The sequence below is a fragment of the Mus musculus genome, chromosome 9, assembly GCF_000001635.26.
Source record: "Mus musculus strain C57BL/6J chromosome 9, GRCm38.p6 C57BL/6J".
In the NCBI taxonomy this organism is placed as follows: Eukaryota; Metazoa; Chordata; class Mammalia; order Rodentia; family Muridae; genus Mus; species Mus musculus.
Window position 1 is genome coordinate 47,781,192 of NC_000075.6, and position 16,987 is coordinate 47,798,178.

The 16,987-nt window shown below is 43.4% G+C and overlaps 1 protein-coding gene across 11 annotated transcripts in view; it reads left to right on the forward strand.

The window, feature by feature from the left end:
* Positions 1–16,987, forward strand: part of Cadm1 (cell adhesion molecule 1) — a 332,111-nt gene that overhangs the window by 251,022 nt on the left and 64,102 nt on the right. For all 11 annotated transcript variants that reach the window (NM_001310841.1, XM_006510497.4, XM_017313487.2 and 8 more), the window contains 3 exons: positions 6,780–6,926; positions 8,506–8,658; positions 16,216–16,353. In NM_001310841.1, coding sequence (NP_001297770.1) covers positions 6,780–6,926; positions 8,506–8,658; positions 16,216–16,353 — 438 coding nt within the window. The remainder of the gene's footprint in view (positions 1–6,779; positions 6,927–8,505; positions 8,659–16,215; positions 16,354–16,987) is intronic.

A 16,987-nucleotide genomic window follows, 5' to 3' on the forward strand; every position in this document is an offset into this window, starting at 1 on the left:
ATACATGTTATTTCGAAAGAGGTGAGCAGAGTCACTCCTTGAGGGCTCCGTGACAGGTTATCTGGCCTGTCCTCTTGGAGACATTGGTGCTTGCCCTGGAGTCTCTGCCCAGGGTCTAGCTCTGTCAAGAAGAATTGCTCTTGGAAGTTTCTTTGGCTTCTTTGAATAAAGAAGGTGGTACCGAGTGCTTGGACCAGCATCAGAAATCTTTGTCATTTCAGTTACTGTTGGTCTGTAAGCTCACGGTCACAGTTGTTTTGACCGTTATGAAGCCAGGACTGGTCCTTGGAACAGACAGTCTCAACACTCCCATTTCACTTTGGGAGACAGAAAAACATGGATAAGGATCAAAAAGGTTAACAGAAGCTTTGTAAACCATAGATGGGTTGATTGCTTTTGACTTTGAATAAATATTCAAGTATTCATGTACCTTCCTTAAAAATAAAAAATTGTATTTGTTTTGAAGCGGTCATCTCCTTAACCTTTAACCCCCAGTGATGGAACTCTCTTTTAGGACTCGGCTTTTGCTGTCTCTCATCAGTATGTGGCCGACTCAGAATGTTACTGTCATGTTTAAATGGGACTGAATTCTTTCATCAAAAGCTTTCGTGGCTTGAACTTCAAATAATTTATTTTCAAATTACTTTTACTGTAATTCTTATTAATTCAAATAGGTTTCTGATTTGATATAAAACTCTGTAAATGTAGGGAACAGTTTAATGAATTGAAAGATAGGATTGAGTCTTTTAAAGGAAATGTACAAAATATGCTGACAATAATTGCTTAGATAGAAATCAAATCTTAATGGCTTTGTTAATGATTTGTAGCGCACACTGTGTTTACGTTGACTTGAGGGAACGTATGTAGTTAGATTTCTCCCTCTGGGTTTCAACAGAATCTTAATTTTTTTTCCTTTCATTTCTTTTCCTGGAACATACTCATCTCTGTTCCGGCTCCTGAAAACTTTAGCTGAAACTGCAGTGCCTTTGCCTTTAATAATAGTTTCACTTGGTCAGGATGGACTGTCTTCTTCTGAGTTAGGTACATCTTTAACAGGGTAGTAAAAATAGGATCCAATAGAAGGGAACATGGCCGACAAACCAGGGCAAGCTTCAGGTGACATGGGGCACCCATAATAGTCAAAAATAAGGTTTCCAAAGTCATGCAGGTGTTTTGTTTCTTTGATAGTTTCAAACTTTGATGCCTCTTGGAGAATAAGAATGTATAACCCTGAGTCTTTGACTGCTACAAAGCTTCCAGAATTGGGCCTGAGGAGATGGTGGGAAAGAGTTCGTGCTGGTCAAGCCAGAGGACCTGAGTCTGAACCTTCATGGTGGGCATCAAAGCTGGGTGTGGCTACTCCTGTCTATAGCCTAGTGTGGGGTGACTAGAGAGACAGGCTGTCCTGCGGGCTCACTGACCACGAGGCTAGCAAAAATACCATGAGTTCCCAAGTCCAATAGGAACCCCAGTATTCAGGAAGTGGGGTAGAGGGGCAGAGCAGGGCACCCCCCCCCATCCTGCGTTGGCCTCTACACCTGCTTGCACTGGCTCCTGTTCCCGCACACAGAATTCCAGAAGGACACTTTCAAGGACTGTAGTACAGGTTTTTAAGTGTTCACTGAGTTTGTCATCATTAGCATGGGTTTTCTGTTAGCCCTCTGCATTTGGGACTTGAGTGCCTCCTGTTTGGACAGTAACCCTGCCAAGTTAATGTTGGGGGTTCAGCTTTTTCCTAGAGCAGGGATGTGGACAGAGTTTCTCTAATATGATTTAGCTGATGGGGGAGCAGCCCAGGGGCTTTATGTGTTGCTCCATTGGGCAAGCCGCCCGCCCAGTTAAGTGTCACAGTACCTGGTCCCCCTCTGTGTGTGTGGGTAGGTGGCAGTTGCCATAGCTGCCACCACATAAGCTAAAATCTGTTTTAACTCTGACTTATCCTTTTATTATGGGCTGGACTGGGGAGCCTCCCCCAGTATGAATGAAGAGTTTTATTTGTTAACAGCCAGGCAGCAAGGGCGAGAGCTTTGGGCACTGGCAAATGCCCACCGTGCCGTAGTAATAAAGGCTTTCTCTGGGGGCAGAGAGTGCTGAGTGCAGAAGGAGGAGGAGGAGACAGCAGTAAACAGGTATTTTACATTCAGGACGGCCTCTCTCTCATCTTGAAGTGTGTAATTGTGTTCAGGATAAATTATGGAAATAAAAAAAATCACAAGTTGCTCATAAGGAAATAACCCTCTCTAAAAACAAGTAAATTTTTCAAGACAGAGCCCAAAGGGCCTTAGCAACCAGTTCTGAAATATTGGCTGGTAAGCAGGGTGTGTGTGTGGGAGGGGGGGAGTGTTCCAGAACCAGGTTCTAACACCAGTTCAGCTCACCCACTTAGTGGAACTGGACCAGGCAACTTCCTTCCCTAAGTCAGACTCTGCAGTCCAATCGTTACGGCAGAGGCAGTGAAACAGGAAAAGTCTGGAGATGGGGAAGCAGCCCAGCACTGGGCACACCTTAGTTCTCCATCATGTTTCTCACTGCCAATTCTGGCTTTGAGATCCTGTCACTTGTGACTTCCATAAGGACATACTGTTGATTGAATAGACTCGATTGAGTTCAGCATTTTATACAATACCATCTAAAGGGAGAGTATAAAAATATGGGGTTTGAGCAAAGTATCTCGAACAATTATATTAACTGAAAAGAGCTAATAAGGAATTAATGTCCCTATACCACTCCTAACAAGGGGCTATTATGGCCACTGGTAGTCATCAGAGTAAGTTTCACCTTTTGTAGACAATAAGCTTTCTTGTCATTGTCTGTCTAAGAAATGTCTGGTTTAATGGAAGGTGCTTGCTCATGGATGAAGGGCTCTCTTTGATTCTCAGATTTGTTTTGGGGAATTATGGAGCAACTCTGAAAGTTAGTCAATGTGGTGGGCGTGTCTGTAATCCTAGTGCACTTCACAGTGAAGAAAGGCTAGCCTGTGCTACATAGCTAGGAGCAGACCAGCCAGAGGCACAGAGCAAGACTGAGTTGGAAAAACAAACTACAGGGCTATCGTGATGGAACAGTGAGCAAAGGCTGGGAGCCCACATGGTAGAAGGAAATAACTGACTCCAGAAAGCCACCCTCTGACCTCCACACGTGCACATGTGCACATGCGCACACGAATAGATACAGAGAACTATGTTAAGGAAAATAGAAAACAAAAAGTCTGAAATTTATAGGAAACAGCCCTATATCACAATAAGTTCTTGTATAAATTAAAATTCAGCTTGATTCTGTCTCCCAAACTTCATCCAAATATACCAATTAGTGGTCAAAAATGTCTACACACGCCAGCCACTGCTCTACCCTTAAAGTAAATTACCTGGCTGTTAACAGCCTCATTTAATCGCTAGATATTCTACCTGTTTGATTTCTGTTCCCCAGAACGTGTACTGTTCCTTCCTTGACAGTCTGTCAGCTAATTGAGTTTTAGAAAACTCGGAAGGATTTTTTAATGCAGTCTTTAAAAACGATACGGAAGGTGCTTGTTTCTCTCCTGCTACACATGAGATTGCATTTTGTGACAACCTAATTGTCTCAACATCCATTTCAAGGGGGAAATTTATCAAGTCCTAGTATGTACCCTTTCTTTTGGAAGACATACTTGAGGATGTGAGCAGAAATTATTTTTACATAAAGGCTTCAGGCAGTAGAGTACTGACATATATACTGTATTTTCCTTGCTGTCACTCAAGTCCTTTGCCTCAAATAAATAGGTCATTATTATCCCACTGCAGCCATCTATGGTACCTCAAAGTATAGGGCTCTGTTTAATATAACTGTCATCCAGCTGACCCGGATAATTTATTGGTGGTTTTTAAAGAATGGCATCCTTGGGCCACCACCATCAACCAAAGCACTTTGATTCTTTCAGCCAGATATTTCATTATCACATAATGTTTTTGTATTGATAGTACAACCATATTAGCATAGCTAGAAGTTGACATGTCTCTGAGACACTGGGCTTCTGGTTGGTCTTAATTAAAAAAAATAATAAGTCCGTGATGTTAACATCACATAACAACATCACCGTGTATCTTCAGAGCAGCCCAGCAAAGGCAGAAGTTTACACATGGCCAAAGTTTACCTGAGTGACTTGTTCTGTAGTGACATGGTAAACGGGCTAGACATGTAATACCCCCACTTTCAGGCATGTGTAGTGTGTGTTATAAACAACTTTGACTTGATGTTGTCACTATTTTTGTTTTTAAAATGCAAAACCATGCTCCACTCTTTGACTTCCATCCCCCGTGCATACAGGCTACTATGAATATAATAAAGGCGCCTCCTCTCAGAATATACTGGCCTTAGGGCTTCCATGAAAGGCTAAAATTAAAGCCAAGTTATTTCCACAGAAACTGTCTTATTAGAACAGGATTAAATTAGAGGCAGCTTTAAGTCTCGGAAGCTTCAGAGAAGTAGTTGGTATCCAAAGGGGTTGATGCCTGTCGGCTCACAGCCTCTGCACGTGGACCTTCTGTGGATTGAAGAATCTTGTTTGTGTTGCTAATAAACTCTCCGAAGATAGAAGAAATCCCTGCCTGCCCCCAAAAGGTCTTGTTTGGTGTCCTCATCTCCTAAAGGCAAGCCCATGGTTTAACACTGCTTCATCCTCACACTATACAGTGTCATTTTCCTTAATTTCCTCGGTTAGGTCTCCCAGCAAACACCCAGTGTCTGGTGTCCTGCTTTCTAGTCACTTTTGTGCAGTACTATCAGATCCACCTGGCAGAGCTGGCTCGGTTGGCAGGAATTTCTGTCACCTTGTTCTTAGCTTGTGCCTTGGAATAACCCATCCCTTCATGCTGGCTTCTGTATTCTGTGTTTACCACAGGAATCTCAGGACAAACAATAAACCCCCAGTTGCTTTTTCTGATCACCTTTCACTTTGCTGTTGGTCTGTAACAGCCTTCAGCCCCTAGAAGCTTCCGCAGGACAGTCTGCCTCCCTCCTGCTACACAGGCCAGTGTCCTCACCACGGGGTCATTCTCTGGGGTCACAGAGCTCAGGGTCAAGATTCATTGGGGTTTTCTCTGCAAGCATTCTGTTTATCTGTGTCCCTAATCATGTCTCCTTATTCTTCTGGTTTCCTCTCTTCTAATCCTCTGTCAGGCAGCTGGTCTATTTCTAGGTGGATTTGGCTTTGAGCCATCTTAGACACCCATCACACTTCCCCCACTGTGTCCTGCCAAGAAAGGATCCTTCAGAGGGAATGTGATCGCAGGTGGAAATCCTCCATTTATTCTAATTGTACCTCTGTTTATGCTGCCTCGATATTTTTTTAAAAGTAGCATTTATCTTTGACCTTTGCTTCTTGATGTGACAACATTTCTTCAAGAAGTGAAGAAGCCACCCTAAGCTGATACATCCCAGCTACACAGAGAGCTCCTACAGAGCAGGAATCCTTAGCCTGCGTTCTTGTATTTACTACCCCCACACATGACAGTGGCTTAGTACCTGTGGGGATTTGGAGGTCTAGAGAAATGAGGAGGGTGATGTGGTGATGGAAGTGGTGGTGATGGTGATGGTGATGGTGATGGTGATGGTGTTGATAGTGCTAGCAGTTACCATCTGTTTGGTTTGACAAGAAGCTAGACACAGTGTTAACTGCTTTGTGTGTATGACAACTCTGTGGGATAGCTGTTAATTACTGCCCCCATTTTGTAGATGGGAAACTGTCTCGGGGACTTTACATAAATTTCCTGATATAAGAGCAGTCTGTTTTTCCCCCTTCGTGACTGACTGTTACATCTGCTGCCTGTAAATACACCTTTTGCTTGGGAAGTAGAGATTTGGTGTCTGTTTTACCCGCATCTCGGCTTCTTAAAGGCTAGGAGAGTGTCCCACACTTCCCTGTCCCCTGCTATGCCAACCACAGAATCAAACACATCACAATTCCTTATCTTCTGCTTCTAAATTGAACTTCTGCCTTGTGCTGTGGATCTTTTTCACACATTTAGGAGATGCTCTGGCTGCTGGAACAAATCTTGATGCTGCAAACTAGAGCAGATACGGAGATAAGCCTTGTATCAGTGGAGCTGAAAGCTCTCACATTTTGGCATGTTCTGGAAATTTTTTCACAGCTGAAGGGGTGATCTGCAGGGAGGGCAGTGAGCTCGGGGCTGTCTTCAGCTTTGGGTGAGTTATGAAGGTATATTTTTGAGAGCTGAATCAGACTCTCAACCGTAAGCCTTCTGGATCTTACTGAAGTCCCAAAGAGTTATAGGTAGTTTGGTCCTCACTCTCATACAGGACAAAATGGACTGCCTGTGCATTGGGAATGTCAGCATCTGCTAACTAGACAAGGCCATTAAATGAGTCTTCCTGTTTCTGCTTCAGTAATTGACCCATGAGTTTAGCTCGGATCAAGGACATGTGGTCTAAGCTTGGCCATACCTTCTGTGTTTTAGATGGGAGAGCTTCCATGTTCATAGCAGCTAGTACTCTGATCTTTCTGGTTCCACCTCAGCATACTGTGGGGCAGTTCAAAATACTGGAGGTTGGGACACCAGCACTACTTCCTTTCTTAGAGCCACGTCAGTTCCAAGCTTCATTGTATCTCGGCCTAGATCTCCCTTAGTTTGACTCATTTTGTGAACGGGAGAAAAGTACTTAGGGCCATATCAGATGTTAGTTTTGTAATGCGTTTCTCACTTCATTTGTGCTTTAATGGAGCTCTTGGACCAAAATGTAACTGATGGGACTTCCATCTGACCTTTCTCTTTCTTTTCTTAAAGGTGATGGACAGAATCTGTTTACTAAAGACGTGACAGTGATTGAAGGAGAAGTGGCAACCATCAGCTGCCAGGTCAATAAGAGTGACGACTCAGTGATCCAGCTCCTGAACCCCAACAGGCAGACCATTTACTTCAGGGACTTCAGGCGTAAGTGTCTGCCCACCGGATTAGACAGCAACTTTTGTTTACCTATGTGTTGTCTTGATAAAGAGATTGCCAAGGCCACCTCTTTCTAATTTAATGTTAGATGCTTAAAGTTTAGTCAATTCTTGAGAGAGAAGAAGAGACGGGCAATCATAATCTTTCTACTTAATAGAAACCTTGAATGGTCCCCTTTAAAAGTCTTACTTTGCAATAGGAATTGATTGTAGTAATTCAAGGTGAATTGCAATCGAGTCCCAAATACTTAGCTGACACAAACAACTCAAATAGGGTTCGGCAAGGAAAATATAGCATTCTGATAGGGAATCTGTTTGGTTTAAAGAGTGGTGTTTCTAAGGCAATCTATACCTGTAATGACAGGACCAGAGCTTTCACCATAACCTCTGCTGTACAGAGATAGCCATAAGCTGAATTCCATTTAAATGCAATTTAACAAAAGCCAGCCTTTGAAACTGAATTGTATATGACACCAAAGGCTCACGCCGTTGCCATGGCTTGGCAAGACACCTCACTGAAGCAAGTATCATCATGCCTGTTTTGGGCTACTTGGCCTCCTGTCCTTCCTAGTATTTTGGGCCATCCTGTGGGAAAAGTTGATAAATAAGGTGGAACATTTAAAGGACTCAAGAAGGGCCCATGACATGTCTGAAGTGCTTGTCCCAAGCCTGACCTCCTGAGTCCCAGTCCAAAACCCACCTGGTGGAAGAAGAGTGCCTCTCCACAGGGTGGTCCCATTTCACATGCATGTGCTGCTAACAGCTTTTGCTAAATGAAGAAGACTTTGAAAAACCCTTCTCATATTAAACAAGAAGCCTGCATACAGTACTTTGTGATGGTTCTAATTTCCTTTTGTGGGGTTTGATCAGTTTTCCACTGGGAGGTGGACATGCCTAAAAATCTATGTAACCAGCTACAGCCTCTAAAAGCCCTGCCTGAGTCAGGCTCTCCCACCCAATTCATGTCCCCTAAATTCATTCAGATGTGGCCAAGTTAAACGGTCTTCTAAAGCATGTTTAAAATTGATATTTTACATTGAAATTACTTTTTTTTTTTTTTTTTAGTTTTCTTTCATGATTTGGACCACCTTGTTTTTGTTGTTTGTTTCATTGTTGTTATTGGTTTTGTTCCTTTGTTTTTGGCTTTGCATTTGCATTCTAAAAGTACTTTTGTTTCTGAACCTCTGCTTTCCACCTGACCTGTCCTCCCAGCCTGCTCCTTCCTTCCCACTTCACTTTGCCTATCTCTAATAGGAAACTGTAAACAGTAGTGTTGAAGAGGCACAGTGCCTGGAATTGCCCCAAGTAGGGTGGCGATGGTGCTGTGTGTGTGTGTATGTGTGTGTTTGTGTATGTGTATGCCTAAGTTTCCTTAGGTCATCAGGGTTGTGTGTCTGCATGCAGCTACTACAGAAGCCTAACATAGTACCATACAGATACAGAAAGACAGAAATTGTTTCCATTCTGTGGCTGTCTTTCTAGCATCTGACGTTTTTCCTTTGCCTAGTTAAGGAAAGTAGATTGTCGGTCATCTTTTGCACAATCACTGACTGTGTTCTGTTTCACAGCTTTGAAGGACAGCAGGTTTCAGCTGCTGAATTTTTCTAGCAGTGAACTCAAAGTGTCACTGACGAATGTCTCAATCTCGGATGAAGGGAGATACTTCTGCCAGCTCTACACGGACCCCCCACAGGAGAGTTACACCACCATCACAGTCCTGGGTAAGACATGCTTGTTAGTCCCAGAGCCAGTGGGGTGGCTCGGGCTACCAAATGGCTTCCAGTAGCAAGGAAGGGGTTAAGAGTGGGTCTCGCTGCTGCAACTTGTTGGAGGGAGAATCACCGCCCATCTTGCTGAATTTTAAAAATAGCCTATTTTCCCAAATGCTCTCAGGGATAGCAATCAGCTGTCTGTATAGACTCCACCTGCTCTTGGGTTTCAGCCCTGAAGCTTCGGAAGCAAAGATCAACAAAGTTAGAGCCCTCAAAAGAGTCACTCACCACATGAAATGGCATCAGCTTTAACTACCCCGAATTTTTTTTTTCTTCTGAGCATAAGAGGAGAAGATGGGCTCCCAAATCTACAGCCACGACAAAGCTGAGCTGTCCTGTAATGATGCTCCGTCTAACGGGCATCCTCGTGTGAATGTGGACCATCTTATTTTCTTTGGCTCTATTATTCTGTCACCCTATTTATTACTGATAGCCCAGATCGTCGTGCTACAGAGCAGAAAGTCACACCCAGGGACACCAGGTTTCTTGTAACCAGGTGCAGACGTCAACATGAAGCAACTGAGAGCAGGGAGCAGCAGAGAACCATTGGCAGGCTGAGAGGTCGCTGCCACTGATTGACCATTGTCATTAGTGGTCCCCAGATTGGGCTTTTCACTGAAATCCCGGTGGCCAGCGTGATAGGTTTGTGCTTTGATACGGTCAACAGGTATTTCTCCGCTAAAGGGTCTGAGTCTGTCACAGTTTACACAAACATATACTCTGGTTCGTAACAGCAGCTGGTCCCAGGGTTTTGGAACTGAATGTTCAAGGGCATAACACTGCAGAGTGAGACCAGAGCTCTGGTTTACACCCTCAGGAAGATGATGAATCAATCTATTTGAGGCAGAAGGCTGTGACTTTTTGGTGTAATGATGTGAAGATTAAAGAAGAAAGATAGATATAAAGGACACTTTCACTGGGTGTGTGCACACACATGTATTTATGAACATGCATATTGAGCTGCTTCCTCGTTACTTCAGTTAAACACAGCTGTAACGGGAAAAATAGTTTTAATTCACTAAGCCAACGTGTGTGCCCAAAGCCTGTGTATATTTTTGATATGACCAATTATGCTTTTAGAAAGTCGGCCCTAATGTCTGGCCACACAGTTCCTAGCGTGGTCTGCGTATAGCTTTCATTTGTACGTCACTTCCTGATGCAATCTGTAGGAGATCTTCATGGAAAGTTCTGGGAAGAGTATTTTGCTATTGTGCAGATGAACTAAACTTACCAAGAGGCCCTTAAGGTTTTCCACTTCTGCTTGTCTGCAAGTGTGTGAATAGACCTTTGTGAATTCAAGGGTGCGCAGTGACCATCTAAATTTGAGCTGCCATCACTTGCACCATCTCTGCAGGAGTGACGGCAGGGAAACACGACATACACGTGACAGTTTGAATTTTCAGAGTGATTTTTACTGCCTGGGCTTTAGGTTTCGATCTTTTAATTTCATAGAAACTCTGCCAAGGTTACAAAGCACACAATAAGAATTAGAAATCTGAGGACCTGGGGAGATAGCTCAGTTCGTGAAAGAACCTGACTTCAGTCCTTAGGATTGAGACGTGATAGTGTGCTTTTATAGTTCACACATTAAATAGGCAGGGGGATGGTCCCTGGGGTGGGTCTGCCTCCCTAATCTATTTAGAGAATCCTGAGCCACTGAGAGACTTGTCTGCGTAAACAGGGTAGCTAGTACCAGAGGAACAATATCTGAGGTCTCGGCTCCACATAGATGCACATGTGCACATGGATGTGTTGAACATGGACATGGGAACACACACACCCAGCAATTCCATGTTTCAGGACATTTCTGGAGTTTAACATTTAGCTTTCAGGAACACAACTTTGGGACCATTGTCAAGACATTGCTATCTGTCAGCTGTCAGTGTCTCAGTCACTGGGCTGACCAGTTCAACTGTGCAAGTACCCTGTGCTTGGAGTCAGCTACCCACATGTAGGCTTCTGAGTGGTATCGTGCCTGTAATCCATTTGAGGTCTCATTATTCTAGAAGTAATAGGTGCCTGCTTGTATTTCATTGAAGCATTAACTTAAGTGTACTTGAAAGGAATACTAGTCAATGTTCTTTTTGAGGATATTATGCATTCTTTTAATATTCTTCCCACTGAAGTTACTTTAGGATTCCTTGACAGAGTAAAATTGTTGTCATCAGTGTGAGAGTCTTTCATATTCTAAGATCTGACAATTTCCACTGATACACATTCAAGCCTTCCTCCTAAGGTTTAGAGTTTTAGATTTTGTAATGAATGGAGAATGATGGATTAGCATCCCTAGTGCTCTGAATAGGATTCCATATGGACTTACACAGCTGTCAAACTCCTCCATAGGTTGAAGATGCACATTTTAGTGCATATGACTGTTAGCTATTTGACGCATTCAACAAAAACTTTAGCATAATTATAAGATACAAAAATGACTGTTAATGTTTTCTATGCTATTGCATTGTGTTTAGGTCTCATCCATGTGTAAATCAAAAACCCTCCTGTGATGGTTTCTGTATGCGTTGTGGGCCTTTCATTCAGTCCTTCCACTTGTGACAAGTTCCTGTCCTTATCCACACACATGATATAGGATTCTTTCTATTCCTTATATTCCTTTCTTAAGAGGAGATGAACAGGAGAGAGAAGCCACTGTGCCGAGATGAATGCACTTACTGTAATCGTGGCTAACATTACTACAGCCCCATCCTCCTAAGATCAGTGCTCACTCTTAAGGCTCCGGGAACAGGAGAACCTAATTATTTTAAAGGGTCTTAGAGTGAGGTTTCACATACTGATCAGCTTTAAGTCTCCTCTTTTGTGGTAATTAATGTGACTCATCTTGATATTGCTTATTTTTTTTCTCAATGTTGTAGGCGTAATGTTTATAATTAGCACTCTTATAGGCTTGAGGTTAGCTAACAGGTACCTTGACATTCGGGGCTGTATTCCCCGTGTGTGATTTTACTCAGGGTTTCCTCTGCGTGCTCCTTCTCAGACAGGTCTGTGCTTGTTCCCACTGATGGCTGCAGGCAGTTCTGACTGGCTGTTTGTATCTGTATAGTGGATCGTGTATATGTGTTCTCTGGCTAGCGACAGTTTGAATTCATTTTTCTAGAATGGATTCCATACTTTACCTCTTTTGTATTAGAATAGACATTGTGAAGTCAGGATGGAGTTAAGGAGAAAAGTGGGATAGAATTAATAGGCCAAAATACATTTTCCTTCTCCAACCTTCTGTTTTCGGGAGGGCAAGTTTAAATCACCTGATCTATATTGTCCAATTCTTCATTGCTCTTTAAAAGTCCAAGAAATATAGAACTCTGTGAGTGGATCTAGTTCAAAGGAAGTAGGGGGGAAAGTCCGAGAGATGTGTCTTTTTAGCACCAAAAGAGATACAAATAATCAAACCTTACCCTTGTAACTAGACAGCCCCACTCCCACTTGCTCTTTCTTCCTCTGATCTCAGCCAAGAGGAGCAACACTGCTCATAACTCTGAGAAAACTAATTCTGGGCTTGGGGACATCACTGGGCTACTGCTTCTCAAAATGATGACCTCAGCGACACGCAAGCCCATTGTGTGTGTACACAGGGTGTGCTTTCTAGCTTTTGGAGTTTTCCACACGATTCCCTTGGCTTAAGGTAAAGAAGATGCCAGCTGCACAGGAGGGTAACCCTGGGAACCAGAATTACGCAATTACTTGAAGGTCATAGGGACAGACAGTGGACCATTTACAGCAGAGGTGAAGGGCACACAGCTAAGACCAGCAGTGGAGAAAGCCAGAGATGAACTTTAACCACCTGTCAAGCTTTCAGCCCTCAAACCAAAGTTGAAAGATGTTAGTCATCTTGTCTGTCCTGTACACCTGCCTGTTTTTATCACCTTACTTTGATCCTGAACTCCTCCATTCCCCTCCCCATCTTCTCTCCTACCCAGTTCCCCCTCCATGTGCCTCTTACGACAATTTTATTCCCCCTTCAAAGTGAGATTCAAGCATCTTTGCTTGTGCCTTCTTCTTGCTTAGATTCTTTGGATCTGTAGAGTGTAGCATGGATATCATATTTTATGGCTAATACCCACTTATAAGTGAGTACATACCATGTATGTCCTTTGGGTACTGGGTTACCTCACTCAGGATGATATTCTCAAGATGCATCCATTTTGCCTGCAAAATTCAGGATGCCTTTGTTTTTAATAGTTGAATAATATTCCATTGTGTAGATGGAACACATTTTCTTTATCCATTCTTCAGTTGAGGGATATCTAGGTTGTTTCTAGTTTCTGGCTATTACGAGTAAAACATAATTGCTCAATTATAAACATAATTGAACAAGTGTCCTTGTGAGATGGTGAAGCATCTTTTGGGTATAATTCCATCTTACATTGGTCAGAGTAGCTAAGATCAAAAACTAAGATGATAGTACGTGCTGGTGAGTATGTGGAACAGAGAGACACTCCTCCTTTGCTAGTGAGAATACAAACTTGGACAACCACTTTGGAAATTAAGTTGACGGTTTCTCAGAAAACTGGGAATAGTTCTACCTCAAGATCCAGCTACACCACTTCTGAACGTATACCCAAAAGATGTTCCACCATCCCACAAAGACTCTTGCTACCAAAAGATATTCTACCATCTCACAAAGACACTTGCTCAACTCTTTCCTTACTTTGAATTAGCAGACATTTTTGGTGATGTGAAAGGAACAGACACAATCTTTAAGACCACATAGAGGCAGTAAAAGTTTTCCCCCACGAGTTGCCACTGGCGATGGTTACAGTTTGAACGTGAATTGTCTGTTAAGGCTTTATGTGTTCTGGGCTTTTTCACGAGCTGCCATGCTTTGGGAAAGTGGTTAGGTCCCGAGGTCTCCCACCTGATCAGCATCTGTGATAATATGATAATATGATAATATGATAGCATCTGTGAGAGAGTGGCTGGGGCCTCCCTGAAAGCAATGTCCATGGGACACACGTCCTTGGAGCTACATCTTCCTGCTCTGGCCCTTCTAGGTCCGTTCTCCTTGCTTCCTTTCTGCCATGACGTGAGCAGCCTCATCCTCTACTTGGCTTCATCACTGTGCAGCTATGGGCCCCAAGACAGAGCACAGGACTTCTGCAATGATGTGCTGAAAGGAACAGTCACCCTTAGGAAAAGTAACTCGGAAAGAAATGAGTGGGCAGGGAAGGCCATGAGAGGCATCCGGGGAGGAGTTTTGATGTGTCATCAGACCTACCATCTGATGAAAGTGAGAGAATAAGCATAATATACCCAAAACACAGAGCACAGCCGACAGACAGCGTCCATACCACATGCCTCTACGACTTAGTATCTGGGTGGCATCTCAGCTACCCCTGGATCTGTTCCCATTAAGAGAGTGCCTGCATTCTGAGTGCCCATGACCGTGTTTCTCAGGAAGTGGGAGAAATCCTCCATTCAGAGGAATTCCAGCATTGTCCGTGTGGCTTTAGCTGTCTGCCCTCTCTTGGGTCCTTAGTACCATACTTGGACAATGACATTAGTGATTATTGCTCTCATCAGGAAATGCCCAGTGTGCCAACTTCAAGGACCTTTTCATCCAGTTGTTAGTTCCCCTGGGGACCTCAAGGCCACCTCTTCTCTTCTGGGCCCTAATTTGTCTGTGAGAATGCTCTATGGCCTTTGACACCCTAGTCTTCTTTCTCCCTCTCTGGTGCTGTCACTTCCCATGATCTTTGTCCCTTAGGCTTAGTGAGTGGTTTCCAGGACATCTGGATCCACAGGAGCATGTCTCCCTTCTTCGTTGCTAGCCCGGTGCCCAGAGTTCAAGGGCTGCTTATTCCCAGTACCTACTGTCCATGGCAGTCTGTGGCCCGCCTGGCCATCATTTGCACAAATAAACCATGTAAAGGACACAGCCAAATCAGCCCAATTTCTCTGTCACCCCCTTTTTGGGTCTTTAAAAATTGCATCAGATGTACCCATCTAAACTGCATGTTAAATTGTCTCCTACTTAGTTTTTAAAATGTAAGCCAGGGGTACTTCTTTGCCACAAGTAAGTAAGTACTCATTTGGGCCAGACCATGTCAGCAAGCCACCTGATTGAACAAGCGTGGACTTTTTTTTTTTCCTCATGCAAGGGGACCAGAGAGCAGAGTGCCTGCTCCAGCAGCTGCCCCCTCCCTGCTGCCACAGTGTGCCGTCTTGCTGAGAAACACATGCAACAAACCGTTTTGTTTTCCCCCTTTTCATCAGCCCCTAGAAGACTTTTCAATCGCTCTAATTCAGTATGAAAGTCTTCCTGTGGACAGAATTTTCACATTGGACTGGAACAGTTGGAAATCCCAAATAACATGGTTTAATCCCATAATTTATTGAAGCCGTATCAGAGATGTATTATTCAACTTGATGGTCAGGATGGCATGTTTATACATATTTAATTTCTTGTTTCTCTTCTGAGTTGAGAAACTTATTAATCATAAGTCTCAGCCCTGTCTTTGCTTATTCATGGTGGCCAGGGCTCGTATTCTTAGACTCACACTACTGAATTCTGTATTCTTACTGATTTTTATTTCAGGAGGCTCAGTCTTGAGGTAGGACGACACATTGTATGAAGTTTCACCTTCAACTTAGTTTCATTTTTTTTTTAAATAAAAAAGGTAGCTTTAGTCATCAACTTCACTACTGTCACACACAGAACCTCGATTGTTGTCAGTGTGTCAGCCCCCAAGCCTTTTGTTTTAACTACTTTATTACAGAGATATTTAATATGCTCATAGACAAATGTTTTAATTCTGATATCTGAGGGCCTTTCAAGCGCCTGGGAGTCTCTTTCTCCTTTGGTTCCTGAGATCTGAGCTTTGGGACTCTGAGTATGGTAAATGCCTGCACACACCTGGCATTTCCTGTATTGTCGAGCATTCTTTTCAGTGATGCTCTGCCCACTAGAGGACAGGCCTGTGCCTCGACTTCTTTCAGTCCTGGTTCAGTGGAGCCGGCTCCGAGGCGTACTTTTTCCATCAGTGTTTGTGGTGAGTGGTTCTTCTAAGGGACCCCGAGCTTTTTATCCTTGTTAGTAGACTTTGAAGTCTTTTTTTATGAAGATTGAAATCCAAGGGTTGAATTCAAGGAGAATTATTGCTTTCAGGGGCTTCCAGGTAAGGGCGTTGATTTCAATACTGTCTGCTACTCTTGATTTTATATCTGTTCCCTTACCCATTTTCTTATGATGAATGTCTAGACTGTTAATCCTCAGTCAGTGATAATTCAGGAATCGGAGAGGTCACTGGTGACTAACTAGGAGACATTTAGGAAAGACATTCTGAGTTAACTGATGATGCCTGATCCACCTTACATGACATTGTCTATCCAGTTCCTCCCCTCCTCTGGCAGTTTGTCATCTGGAAGTGATCCCATCAGCAGTGTCCCTTGTCTGCCTCTTTATTGGTAACAATGACACTGGTCCCTAAGGAAGAGGAGAATCTGTCCTTAAACAGGCCCTGTGCTTATAAAGCATATGTGTTTAATTTGTAGTTCCTCCACGTAACTTGATGATCGATATCCAGAAAGACACGGCAGTTGAAGGGGAGGAGATTGAAGTCAACTGTACTGCCATGGCCAGCAAGCCAGCGACGACCATCAGGTGGTTCAAAGGGAACAAGGAACTCAAAGGTATGATGGAGACCGCCCAGGCATGAGGCATTTAGCTGGCCCTCAACTCTATCTAGCAAGGGGCCCTTTGCGGAAATTACAAACAGTTGCTTCTGAGCCAAAACTATCCATTCAGATCTGGTTTCTAATCAATTAGCAAAAACATCCGAGGCGGAACGGAATGGGTTTCTTTGCCTTCTCTCATCTCCAACCCTGTGTAGTTCGAGAGCTGGTGGTGAACCAAATATGAATGCTTCAGACAAGGAAGAGCCTGTGTCAGAGATATCCTGAAGTCTGAGGCTGTTTCTGTCTGTGCCTCAAAATTCTATCATGTTTTGTGGTGACTTGATGGCTCAGAACCCCACATTTTCATGCTGTGCATTTTTGTAAAGTTCCAGGCCATTCATTCTAACATGCATCGCACCGTCCTTCAGCTGTAGGTATGTGCTCTCCTGCAAGACCGTTGCATTACAAAGTAAGAGCTTATGTTAATTATGAATTTACAGAGATGACTTTGATGGTGAACATGTAATTCTGATGCCCGATTTGCCATCCTAGTCTTCTGCAAAGTCTCTGACTTTGGAGTGACCCTACAGGCAGCTTTTATGGCCCTGGGCATTTTATATTGCTTATCCTGTCTCTCACGGTTGGCAGC